The sequence below is a fragment of the Canis lupus genome, chromosome 8 (assembly GCF_003254725.2).
Source record: "Canis lupus dingo isolate Sandy chromosome 8, ASM325472v2, whole genome shotgun sequence".
Classification (NCBI taxonomy): Eukaryota; Metazoa; Chordata; class Mammalia; order Carnivora; family Canidae; genus Canis; species Canis lupus.
The window spans coordinates 30,522,413-30,534,297 of record NC_064250.1 but is presented as its reverse complement, the minus strand read 5'-3'; the positions used below and the strand labels follow the sequence as shown (position 1 = coordinate 30,534,297).

Sequence of the window (11,885 nt, the reverse complement as noted above, 5' to 3'; positions counted from 1 at the left end):
CTTCCCTCCACCTGATTACTATATCTTTTACTTTGTCTCTCTTTCTCTACTAGGATGTAAGGACCATGAAGGTAAGGGCCTTGTCTATTATTTTCACTGCTGTATTCTCATGCCCAAACAATGTGTAACGGATTTGGCACTCAGTAATTATTTAATCATTGAATGAATAATCACATAAGTTCAGGGAGGCAGAGATGAGAACAAGAACACAAGTTGAGTGGTAGCCTCAAAAGTAGATTAAAAAAAAAAAGATATAATACACCTCCTCTTTTAGGGAAGAGAGAAAAGAAAGTCCACTGGTTATGAATACCTTAGCAAAGTAGTAACAGTAGTACGTATCACACATGGGGCTTACTCTGTGCTCTGTCCAGGTCTAAGCATTTTATACATACCAAATGGGCTAATCCTTTAAACTATAGGTAGGTTCTATAATCACTTTTATAGAAGAGGAGGTTCTATTTTACACATACCAAATGGGCTAATCCTTTAAACAATCTATAGGTAGGTTCTATAATCATTTTTATAGAAGAGGAAACCTAAGCAGAGTGAGGTAAGTAACTTGTCCAAGGGCCAAATGGCAGAGTTGGGATAAAAACTCAAAATATAGGAGTTCAGGCTCTATTACCTTAACCTCCACACCACACTACCTCTTAAAGTTTCTTTGCTGGGAGTGATACAGGAGTGGTGGGGTACAGAATTTGAGAAGAGTGGAGGAGTTTTGCAATAGTTATTGGGAGTTCGGTAGGGGGTCCAGGAGGAAAAAAATGAAAGGATTGTCAAGCTGCAGTGAAGGCCTGGATGCAACTAAACAATGTGGTTCTGTGGTAGATTCCATTAATTGGGTAGGTCACTTAACCTTCTGTGCTAACAGCAGGAAGCATAGTTGAGTTCAGCCAAGTTTGTGGGTTGATAGGGTAGGTAGAGCAGAGATCAAGAGAACAAACTAAGATAAAAACACATTTGTTTACCCAAAAGATAAAAAAAATACAGATTCAAAGGGGAACTTGCAGCCCAATGTTTATAGCAGCATTACCAACAACAGTCAAACTATGGAAAGAGCCCAGCTATCCATTGACTGATGTGGCATGTATATACACAATTGAATATTACTCAGCCATCAAAAAGAATGAAATCTTGCCATTTGCAACAATGTGGATGGAGCTAGAGTATATTATGCTAAGCTAAATAAGCCAGTCAGAGAAGACAAATACCATATGATATCACTCATATGTGGAATTTAAGAAACAGAACAGATGGGCATTTGGAAAGGGAAAAAGAGAGGAAGCAAACCATAAAAAAATCTTGAGGCTTAAGAATTGAGTGTTGATGGAGGGAGGGGGATGGGCTAGATGGGTGATGGAGATTAAGAAGGGCGCTTGCTATGATGAGCACTGAGTGTTGTATGTAAGTAACAAATCACTAAATTCTACTTCTGAAATCAATATTATGCTATATGTTAACTAGAATTTAATTTTTTTTAAAGATTTTATTTATTTATTCATGAGACAGAGAGAGAGAGAGAGAGAGTGAGAGAGAGAGAGAGAGAGAGAGGCAGAGACACAGGCAGAGGGAGAAGCAGGCTCCATGCAGAAGCCCGATGTGGGACTCAATCCTGGCACTCCGGGATCACGCCCTGAGCCAAAGGCAGACGCTCAAACGCTGAGCCACCCAGGAATCCTGTGAATTTAAAAATTTGAAAAGAAAAAAAAAACACATTTGAAATAGTTGAGCAGGGAACCCAGGAGCAAATTAAAAAATTATTAGAATAAACTCAGATACCCAGGAATTAGGTGATGACAAGGATGAACATTCAGGAGGAATATAATATAGGGAGGATGTCCAAAATCTGGCAAATGGAGTTAGGGAATTATCCAGCAATAGGGCCTGTCTAGGCAGAATCAAGTTCCTCTGAGTACAGGAAGTTGACATGATCTCCTCCTACCCTTCCTAAACCCAGGCTATCTATGTTGATGCTTCAAATGCCCATAAGCCAAGACAAGGCTCTTCACACCACAAAAATGGGAGGGCTTAAAAAATACAACAGCCTTGTGGGAGATGATTCAATGACTTGTGTTAAATCATTGGGTTTTTAGGTTCCTCCTCTAGCATTGATTTGGACATTAAGAACCCTCCTAGGCACTAAGTTGGAAAGAAAGGGTCACTGAAGGAGAAGGTGGCCAATTATCTGTCAAGTTGGCTTAATGTAGCCCTAGGTGGGATTTTTGGAAAGTAGCAACTAATCCACTGAAACCAAACATTTTCTCTAATAACCCATTCAAATAAAATGCTTTTGTAGATGTTCTCACAAAATGTCACTTATTCACTGCGACTGGAAAGTTCTGACATAAGCCTCTAGGAGTCAGTTGTACTTGCTTTTACTTGATTACCTACCAAATTCCTCAAATGTATTACCACCAGGGGCAGGAAGATCAACTACTTTAGTCACAGCAAGAGAAACTAAGGGCAAATCATCCTTAGGAGTTATAAAAAATGATAGCGAATAGATAAACAAAATGTGGCCTATATATACCATGGAATATTGGTCAGGCCTAAAAATGAAGGAAATTCTGACTCCCGCCATAGCACAGATGAACCTTGAAGACATTTTACCCAGTGTGAGAAGTCAGACCCAAAAGAACAAATACTGTGTGATTCCAGGAATATGAAATACCTAGAGTAGTCAAATTCATAGACAGAAAGTAAAATGAGGGTTACCAGGAGCTGAAAAGAGGGAGAATGGGGAGTCAGTGTTTAATAGGTACAGAATTTTAGCTTAGGGTGATAAAAAGATTCTGAAGATGGTTCCTGATGATGCTCACACAACAGTGTGAATGTACTTAATGTCACTGAACTATACACTTAAAAAACACTTAAAATGATAAATTTCCTGTTATGTATATTTTACTAAAATAAAACAGTTACATAAAATGGAGTAAGATTGGTGGACTCTTATCGCAGATGAGAAAACGATATGCCTCAGACAGTGTGAGTACAAACAGATCTGTAAAGAGAAGCAGGATGGCTGAGATGGACAAAGTGATCTCTGAGGATTCCCTCAATTCCCACCAGAGTGAATTTCCCAGCGAACTAACTGCTGCAAAGACTGTAGCCTTGGACTGCCCTGCTTCTGGTGGCAGGGTGGGAACAGAGCCCTAGGAATTGCCGAGGTAGGGACGTGTTTCTCAAATACTGTCAGCACCCCTTTGAGGCACAATTACTTTGAAGTTAGAAGTCTTGCCTGATTTTTTGTAGCCCAGACTGCCAAAAGGTGTCTGGCCCCTAGAAGGTACTTAATACATAGCTACTGAGCAGAGATGAAAGTTTGATTTGGTTTATAAAATGGAGAATAGGGTAATGTCTTTTTCAGAGTGTTATATTTGATTAGAATGAAATACTACTATGTAAAAACACTGATACAAAGATAAGGCATTATTCTTAATACAAACAAGACAAAAAAGTCTTGAAAATTTCCCTGAAGTTCAGTTTATTTGCCATGATCTAATTTCTTGGTGAGTTGAAGGTAATTTTCCCTGAAGACACAGAAAGCTCTGATCTACCTTTTTCTTCTCGGTCATCTTAGAAAGCATGGTGATGGGGCTTTTTGGCTATCAGTTACTATTCTGGAGGATATGGGTTTATTTGGAACAAAACTGCAGTAGAAAAATATAGTTGTTTCTCTTAGCAGTTTTTCTGGCTCTAAAAGCTCTCCAATTTTAGATGGATTTGTTATGCAGGAGGAAATCTAAGGTAAGGCATCCCGAGTCTCACAGATCTTCCCTGATAGGTCACATTCCGCTAACCTAATCATATTTGACAATAAATTTAATTATCCAAGAAATTTTATTATCCAAGTTTTATATATCTGCTTCCTATAGATGAGTATCATTTTAATCTATGATACACTGAGAGAAGACAAGAATTGTATCTTGCATCTATGATTTAAGAAGCTATATTAAAATTAAGACTTGTGTTTAGGTGACTAAAAGGAAAATTAGATGGATATTTATAAAACCTGTTATTTTAGGAAAAGATCTAGAATCTCTTTCCAACTTCTTTATAACTGGGGAGCATGCAATTTAGGAAGAATTCAGTTTTTTTTCCCAATTGCACTCTAGATGATGTTAAAGGCAAAACATTCAGAAATCTTGACTTTTCCCTCCTCAAACTTTAGATGGACTGCTTTTCAGACTTTTCCTAATCAACATTCTATGAAATCTTCTAGCTGATAAAAGGCCAAACATTTACATTCTTCTTAAGGGTTGAATACATTTTTATATTAACACAGATGGTATTCTAGTATTTATCATACTGAACAGGAACAAATTAATTTTCATCATCAATGTACCATACAAATGTGAAGTTTAAAACAGGATTTTCATTGATGGACAACACTGTAGATTCCATGTTGTGATTAATTCCAGGAACACAAATTTCTACATCTTCAGTGGAAAGTATACTTTTCAGGCGTAATGACTCCCTCAAAGAGCTTTCTGTTGGTCTTTCTCTTGCTCCTTTTGACTGCAAAGCGTAAAAGATTCCTGAACAAATTGCCTGCACATTGGGCACTGCTGAAAATACCTAACACAGCCATCACACAAGCACGTGTGTCTACACGGCAGGAGCACCCAGTTCACACTCCCGTTCTGGCAAACAACACAGTCCTTGCTGTTCTCTTCAGGAGGCTCCACTTCACTTTCAGATAGCCCAGCCTTTTCCAGCAAACTTTGGTCTATGCTTTTTTCTTCTGGGGAGGGATTGCTGGAGGGAGTGGAATTATTATTTGCAGACATGAAAAGTTGCTGAAAACCAAAGAAACAAGTTTAAGGATAGTCACAAATGACAATTACTCTTTAAAAAAATTTTTTAAAAATTTATTTTAGAAAGGGTGAGAGAGAGAGAGCAGAAGGAGAGGGAAGCAGATGCCATGCTGAGCACAGAGCCCAACATGGGACTCGATCCCACCACCACCAAGATCATGACCTGAGCTGAAATCAAGAGTCAGATGCCCAACTGACTGAGCCACCCAGGCACCCTGACAATTATTCTTTAAATCTGGGAGTCATAAAAGCTGCTAAAAATTTGTGAGTTAGTGAGCCCAATAACAAATAATAGCTAACTTCTGTGATAACTAACTGAAAAATATCATCTTTATAAATGGTCATTCTTTGAAACTCTGCAAATAAAAGGAGAGAGCTAAGAAGACAGAGTACTTACCTTAAGATCATGAAATTGACCTTGAGCCAGGAGTAAATATTGATACAATATTCTACAGGAAAGTTTATAAGTCTTATCCGGAATATGAATTACTGATACCATGGAAATCTAAAATAAAAAGTGAATACCAATTAGTATTTAATCTCCTTACATTATTCACAGGTATGTGAAATATAAGAAAAAAAAAAGGTTGATAAATTGGAAAACTTACAATAATTTATTTAAATCACAGTCTACTAAGGAGGAATCAGTTATGGAACATATTTTTGCCAGAGTTATTTTTAATTATACTCAAATTTACAAATTAATGTGATCCCAACAAAAATACCAATGAGCTTTTTCATAGAGTTATATGAGTTGACTTTAAAATTCTCATATGGAAAAATAACACATAAGAATATCTAGGAAAATACTGAAAAAAAACCTGTGAGGAGGATTGAGCCCAGTCAGATATTAAAACATAGTACAAAGCCTTTAGAATTAAAATACTCTAGTACAGGCACAGAAACAGACAGGTGGCTAGAATACAACAAACAGTCCAGAAACAGACCCAGCTATCTATACAAATATGATGAAGGTGCCATCTGAAATCACTGGGTAGTCTTTTTAATAAAAAGTATTAGGACAACTGGATAACTATTTGGAAAAATATAAAATTAGATACATTCCTTATAACCATATGTAAGAATAAATTCCAAAAGCATAAGAAACCTAATTATAAAAAATAAAACTATGCAAGCACTAGAAGAAAACGTGTGGATTCTTTTTTAGTCCCAGTGTAGGGACTTTGTAACTATGACTCAAACCCAGAGGCAGATGCATTTGACTATATAAAAATTTAAAACTTGTATGATAAAAAGCCCCATAGACAAAGTCAAAAGACATATGATGAATTGGAATAAAATATTCACAACAAATCTAATTTATGAAAAACTTTTAAATATTAAGAGTTGACCAAAAAGCCTATTTTTAAAAATGGGCAAAAGACATGAACAGACAATTCACACAAAATTATAAACATGATCCTTAGCCATATTATTATTTTTTTTTAAAGATTTATTTATTTATTCATGAGAGACAGAGAGAGAGAGGCAGAGACACAGGCAGAGGGAGAAGCAGTCTTCATGCAGGAAGCGCGACGCAGGACTTGATCTTGGGTCTCCAGGATCAGGCCCTGGGATGAAGGCAGGCGCTAAATCACTCTGCCATCCAAGCTGCCATCCTTAGCTATATTAAAAGATGTTCAATTTCACTCACAATATGACAAATACAAAATAAAACTTCACTGAGATATCATTTCTTACTCCTGGATTAATAGATTTCAAACGTTTATCAATAATATAGTCTGTGGAGAAATAGTCACTTTCATATATTGCTGGTAGAAATGTATAAAAAAGAAAAAAAGCACAAAGGCCAAGGATATAACCCCAATGGAGGGGAATGTGGTAATATGTATCAAAATGGTAATATGTCTCAAAATACCCTTACCCCTCAACCATACAACCTTAACAATATGAAAATACATACACAAGTTATGTGTAACTTGTGCAAGATTATTTGTTATCGCAAAATACTGGAAATTACCTGAATGTCCAGCTACAGGAGATTGGCTAAATAACTATGGTACCTATACCCCTACATACAATCAAGTGCTATGCAGCCATAGAAAAACAATGTGAGAAGAGCTCTATGAAATGATCTGGAGTGATTTCCCGGAGATACTATGAAGTGAAAAAAAGCAGGAACATGTATAGTATATAAAGCGTGATACCTTTTAAGAAAGAAAGAAGAGAAAATAATAAAACATATATATACCTGTATCTTCTCATCATTACAATATGACACACAGGAAGGATAAACCAGAAAGCAATAGACTTGATTATCTACCAGAATTGGGTGTATAAGAATGGGGAGGGAGGTGCTTGGCTGGGGTGGAGAATGCAACTCTTCGTCTCGGGGTTGTGAGTTTGAGCCTCTGTTGGGTGTGGAGATTACTTAAAAGTAAAATCATTAACAAAAAAGCATCATGGGAAGGGATGAGAGCAACATCTGAGTACACTTCCTCTTTATATGGGTTTCTGACTTTTAGGAGAACAAATCCAAGTAATTTATGGACACAGACTTTAAACCCTTGGGCAGAAAATAAGGAGAGGGCAGTTGAGAACCAAAATAACTAAATTCAGTAATGAATTATAAATCACTGGGAAAGAAAGGAATTCGTGAGGCCATACAGATAATAAACAAAGAAACAGATGGGAGATCTCTTGCTTATAGTAGAATACTGAGAGCTGACTGAAGGGCTGGGGTAGGAAGTCATTTTGCAACCATTGTGGAGAAGGTAAAACCTGGTAAAAATTATCAGTGGATATTCAATCCATGGGGAAATTCTCATAAAGACTGCAATGTTTGCATGGTCTTAAAAGTGCTCTCCCCCAATTGCTTATTTATAAGGGAGGGGGAAAAAACAGAACAGATGAGGAATGAGATAACACCTTGCTGAGAGATTATCAAAATGAGCATCACCAGTGAGGGGGAAGAACGATATATGCCTCCAAAGGTGACGCCTTGAAAAGCACATGTCATCACCTGTGCAGTAGATGGGCTAAAAATGCACAACTCCAATCTGATCATAATGAAACATCCACAAACAAAAGGGGAGCTGTCCTGTTTACAAAAATGGTGTAGGTAAGTGTATTCTTCAAAAATGCTACTATTGTAAAAGACAAATACAGGCTGTGAAATGTTCTAGATTAAAGGAAGCTAAAGATACACGACAAATACAGTACTTGACTCTAGACTAGAACCTGTATTTGAGGGGGAAACATGCTGTAAAGAAGATTGTTAGATACACTGGTATATTGGAATACAGGTAACAGATTGGATAAAATATTTTATCAATGTTAGATTTATAAAGATGCTAACTATATTGTGTTTGTATAAGAGAATATTCCTATTATTAGGAAATACACATGAAGGTATTTAGGGGTAAAGAATCATGCATACAACTTATTCTTGATTCATTAAAAATACACACATCTGGGCAAATAATAGTGCAAATGTCAACAATTAACAATAGGAGACCTGGGTAAAAGATACAGGGATGTTCTTTTGGTTTTCTATTTTTCCAAGTTTCTAAAATTATGTCCAAATGAAATGTTTAAAGAAAGAAGCCCACTATGGCTGTAAACATATAATATTCTTTACAGCTTTATAAGGATTTAATAATTTGGCAATGGCTGCAAAACCTTATAATACTAAACCAAAATGACAGGGCTGGTAGAAGGCAGTAATATCATCACGTCATTTGAACAATCCTGCCATTCCATTTAATATTAAATGCTTCAGAAGCTAGTATCATGTTGGTTATAAATATATACGTAGCTGTAGATATATATTTCATATTGAAAAGATGCTCAAAATATAATAAATGAAAACAGGTCACAAAATAGTTACAGATTACTATGCTTTTTTCCTTTTTGGCTTATGTAGACTTTTTATTTCCTGCCACAAACATGTAATATGTGAGTAAGAGAGAAAATCTAATTGAGTAAAGGTGAAAAAAAATGTCAAAGTCAAAATATTGCAGTAACAACCCCTGCTTCTTCCTAAAATATCAAACTGACCACACTATCAAAATGTAATTTTTACTGTTAGAATAGGAATGGTAGAGTTTAATTTTTTCTTTTAGATTTAGACTCTGACCCCCAGCTAAATACTGAAAAACCAAATGCTCGATTTGCTTTTATTTTTTTTTAATATTTTATTTATTTATTCGAGAGAGAGAGAGAGAGAGAGAAAGAGGCAGAGACACAGGCAGAGGGAGAAGCAGGCTCCATGCAGGGAGCCCGATGTGGGATCGATCCTGGGACTCCAGGATCATGCCCTGGGTTGAAGGCAGGCACTAAACCGCTGAGCCACCCAGGAATCCCTCAATTTGCTTCTAAAATTAAGAACAGAGAACATTAACACAAACTATGCTCACAAATATGCTTTAGTTCCAATGTTAGGCCCAATCTGACTAATAAAAAAGATGGAGGAGCAAGATTAACAGAAAAAAAGGAAAGGAGTTTGCTGATGAGAAGAAAAGACCCAGGGAAGGACCCCAAGGAAATGAGTGGAGAAAAATTAGAGAGGAAGACAAACCATGAGAGACTCCTGACTCTGGGAACAAAGGGTTGTAGAAGGGGAGGTGGGTGCAGGAATGGGGTAAATGGGTGATGGGCATTAAGGAGGGCACATTATGAGATGAGCAGTATACTATATGTTGGCAAACTGAACTTAAATAAAAATAAAACAAAAGAAAAAGAGAAAATGCCTATTAACCTGTGAGGGCCAGACACCTCAATTCCCCTGTGGAAATGCACCTCCCACAAGTACAGCTGGGCCACATAGTCCTTGTTCCAGTTGGATCAGGGCACCGCGAGCAAATCGTTCCCTATTTATAATGCCATTGACTTATACCCTGGAAAGTGGTTAAAACAGTAAATTTTATGTTATATACATTTTGAGACACACACACCCCACTGCTTAGACTAAGGAAGAAAGTTAGGAAACAAAGACTCTGAGTACCTTAAATAGATAGCACCCTCAGCGAGGGGGAAAAAGAAATCAAAAGGGGAAGCAGAGAGGATGGTGACAGATCTGACCTTTTTTTTTTTTAAGATTTTTATTTATTTATTCATGAGAGACAGAGAGAAAAAGAGAGGGAGGGAGGGAGGGAGAGAGAGAGAGAGGCAGAGACACAGGCAGAGGGAGAAACAGGCTCCATGCAGGGAGCCCGACGTGGGACTCGATCCTAAGTCTCCAGGATCACGCCCTGGGCTGAAGGTGGCGCTAAACCACAGAGCCACCCAGGCTGCCCTGACCCTTTTTGTTTTGAATGAAAGGAAGGAAGTAAGGGAGCTTAGAAGACATGGGTGACACGGTGGTGACAGACTGGTTACCTTGCTGCGGTAGCCAGGGTAAAGAACAGAGGCTGGAAATATGAAACACCAACCTAACGGTTCTTATTCATCTTCAACTGAGCAGGATAGGAGGGTAAGAGGGGAGGAGAGGGAGGAAACTAAAAGATCTCATATGCACTTGTCATGCACAAGTAACTGACTTGCTGTCGACATCTATGAGGCTCACTAACATTGTTTGGTAGGACTCCCTGCCTCCCGCCCCACTTATCAAGTTTATTGAGCACCTACTGTGTTCCAAGCACTGTGTGGAAATATACTGCTATTAGTATGACTTATTTGGAAAAAAAAAATTGACTTCAATTCAATGGAACTTCAATTTGGTAAGATTTAAAATCCAAACTGTATGAGCAGGGTCTAGATTTCTCAATAAGGGTCTGCACTTTTTAAATACAAGAAAATGTATACTTGTTTTGAGAAGATATTCCTTGAAAAAAATTTTTATCTTCCTAATAGGGACAAACTACCAGACTAAAGAAATAATGAGCACATAGTGAGAAACGGAGATTCCTATAATTACTGAAAATACAGAGACCAAAAACATAGTAGATGTAAGTGTGGCAAGGGCTATGATAGAAACAAGGTGACTTGCCAGCGTGCAAAGAAAAGAGGAATACCATCTTAAAACTGAGCACTTCAGATGATCACAATGCTTATTTATTCAGTGCTAAAAATGCTAAGAATAAATATGCTTCCCAAAAGGCTTTTTTTTTAATCTAGCAAACATGACAATACAGAATAATAAAATTAACTTAATTCAACTATAATATGCCTTTTGTTTTCTAAATAATATCACATGTAACTCAAATGGAAAAAAAAGTCCTACACTGAAGGAGCTGTTACATGTATAAAAATCATACATGTATACTTCTGAGGTATCCCTTTTTTAAGAAAAATGTGTTTGGGCCAAATGTATGTCCTCAGAAGTTAAAATAAAACTTTTTCTTTTCACCAAATAATTATGACCCATCATCCCAATCACTTAAAGGAATGCTTCCAGAATTAGAAAATTACTTACAATATCATAAATTTCTCGGTCATCCTCATCAGCTAGGGTCAAAAGTGCTACCAATGGATAGCGAGATCTGGGTACTGTACCAAAGTCTTCGATTTTAGTATCTCTTGGTAACTGGCAATATATTTCTTCTTTGCTGTCCTTTTTAATACTTTTTGAAAATGTAAAGGTAAATTACCACTATAACCGAAAATACAGTAATACACCAAAGGTGACCAATAGTAACTTACCAAATATTTTATTCATAAAAAAAGTCTAACATCTAAAATTTTCATTTGTTAATAGGTATATCAGATAAAAGGATACAAATACTGTTCTTGATAGAGATATTCACTATACAGAGCATCTTCCAGTGCTTGGGGAGTGCTTATTCGGAAGCAATAAAAGTGCTTTTGCAGAGCTTCATATAATTTTTGAACACTGCACCCCCAATAGCATGTAAGGAGGCTATCTTCTAGGCAATCTGTTGTCAAAGTTATGCCAGCTGTAAAAAACAAAGAAGAAAAGAAGACAAAGAGAAGAAAATTACCTAATGTAATTTCTAATACAATTATACACAGTGAATAACAAAAGCTTCCTTTTGGATCCTGGCCAGGCTGATGGCAGTTAAAGGAACTCATTAAAGGGTATGTGCCTGTAAATGAAGCAACTGGTCCCAAAACAAGTAATATAAAAACCTCAACCTCTACACAGTT

The 11,885-nt window shown here is 36.9% G+C and overlaps 1 protein-coding gene across 2 annotated transcripts in view; it reads right to left on the bottom strand.

Annotated features, from left to right (window-relative positions):
* Window positions 1-3,467: 3,467 nt before the first annotated feature.
* CGRRF1 (cell growth regulator with ring finger domain 1) overlaps window positions 3,468-11,885 on the bottom strand; it is a 29,905-nt gene continuing 21,487 nt past the window's right edge. For both annotated transcript variants that reach the window (XM_025443152.3, XM_049113198.1), the window contains 4 exons: window positions 11,497-11,674; window positions 11,194-11,341; window positions 5,215-5,322; window positions 3,468-4,799 (listed from right to left, as the gene is read on the bottom strand). In XM_025443152.3, the coding sequence (XP_025298937.1) occupies window positions 4,479-4,799; window positions 5,215-5,322; window positions 11,194-11,341; window positions 11,497-11,674 (755 nt within the window). In that variant the 3' untranslated portion in view covers window positions 3,468-4,478. The remainder of the gene's footprint in view (window positions 4,800-5,214; window positions 5,323-11,193; window positions 11,342-11,496; window positions 11,675-11,885) is intronic.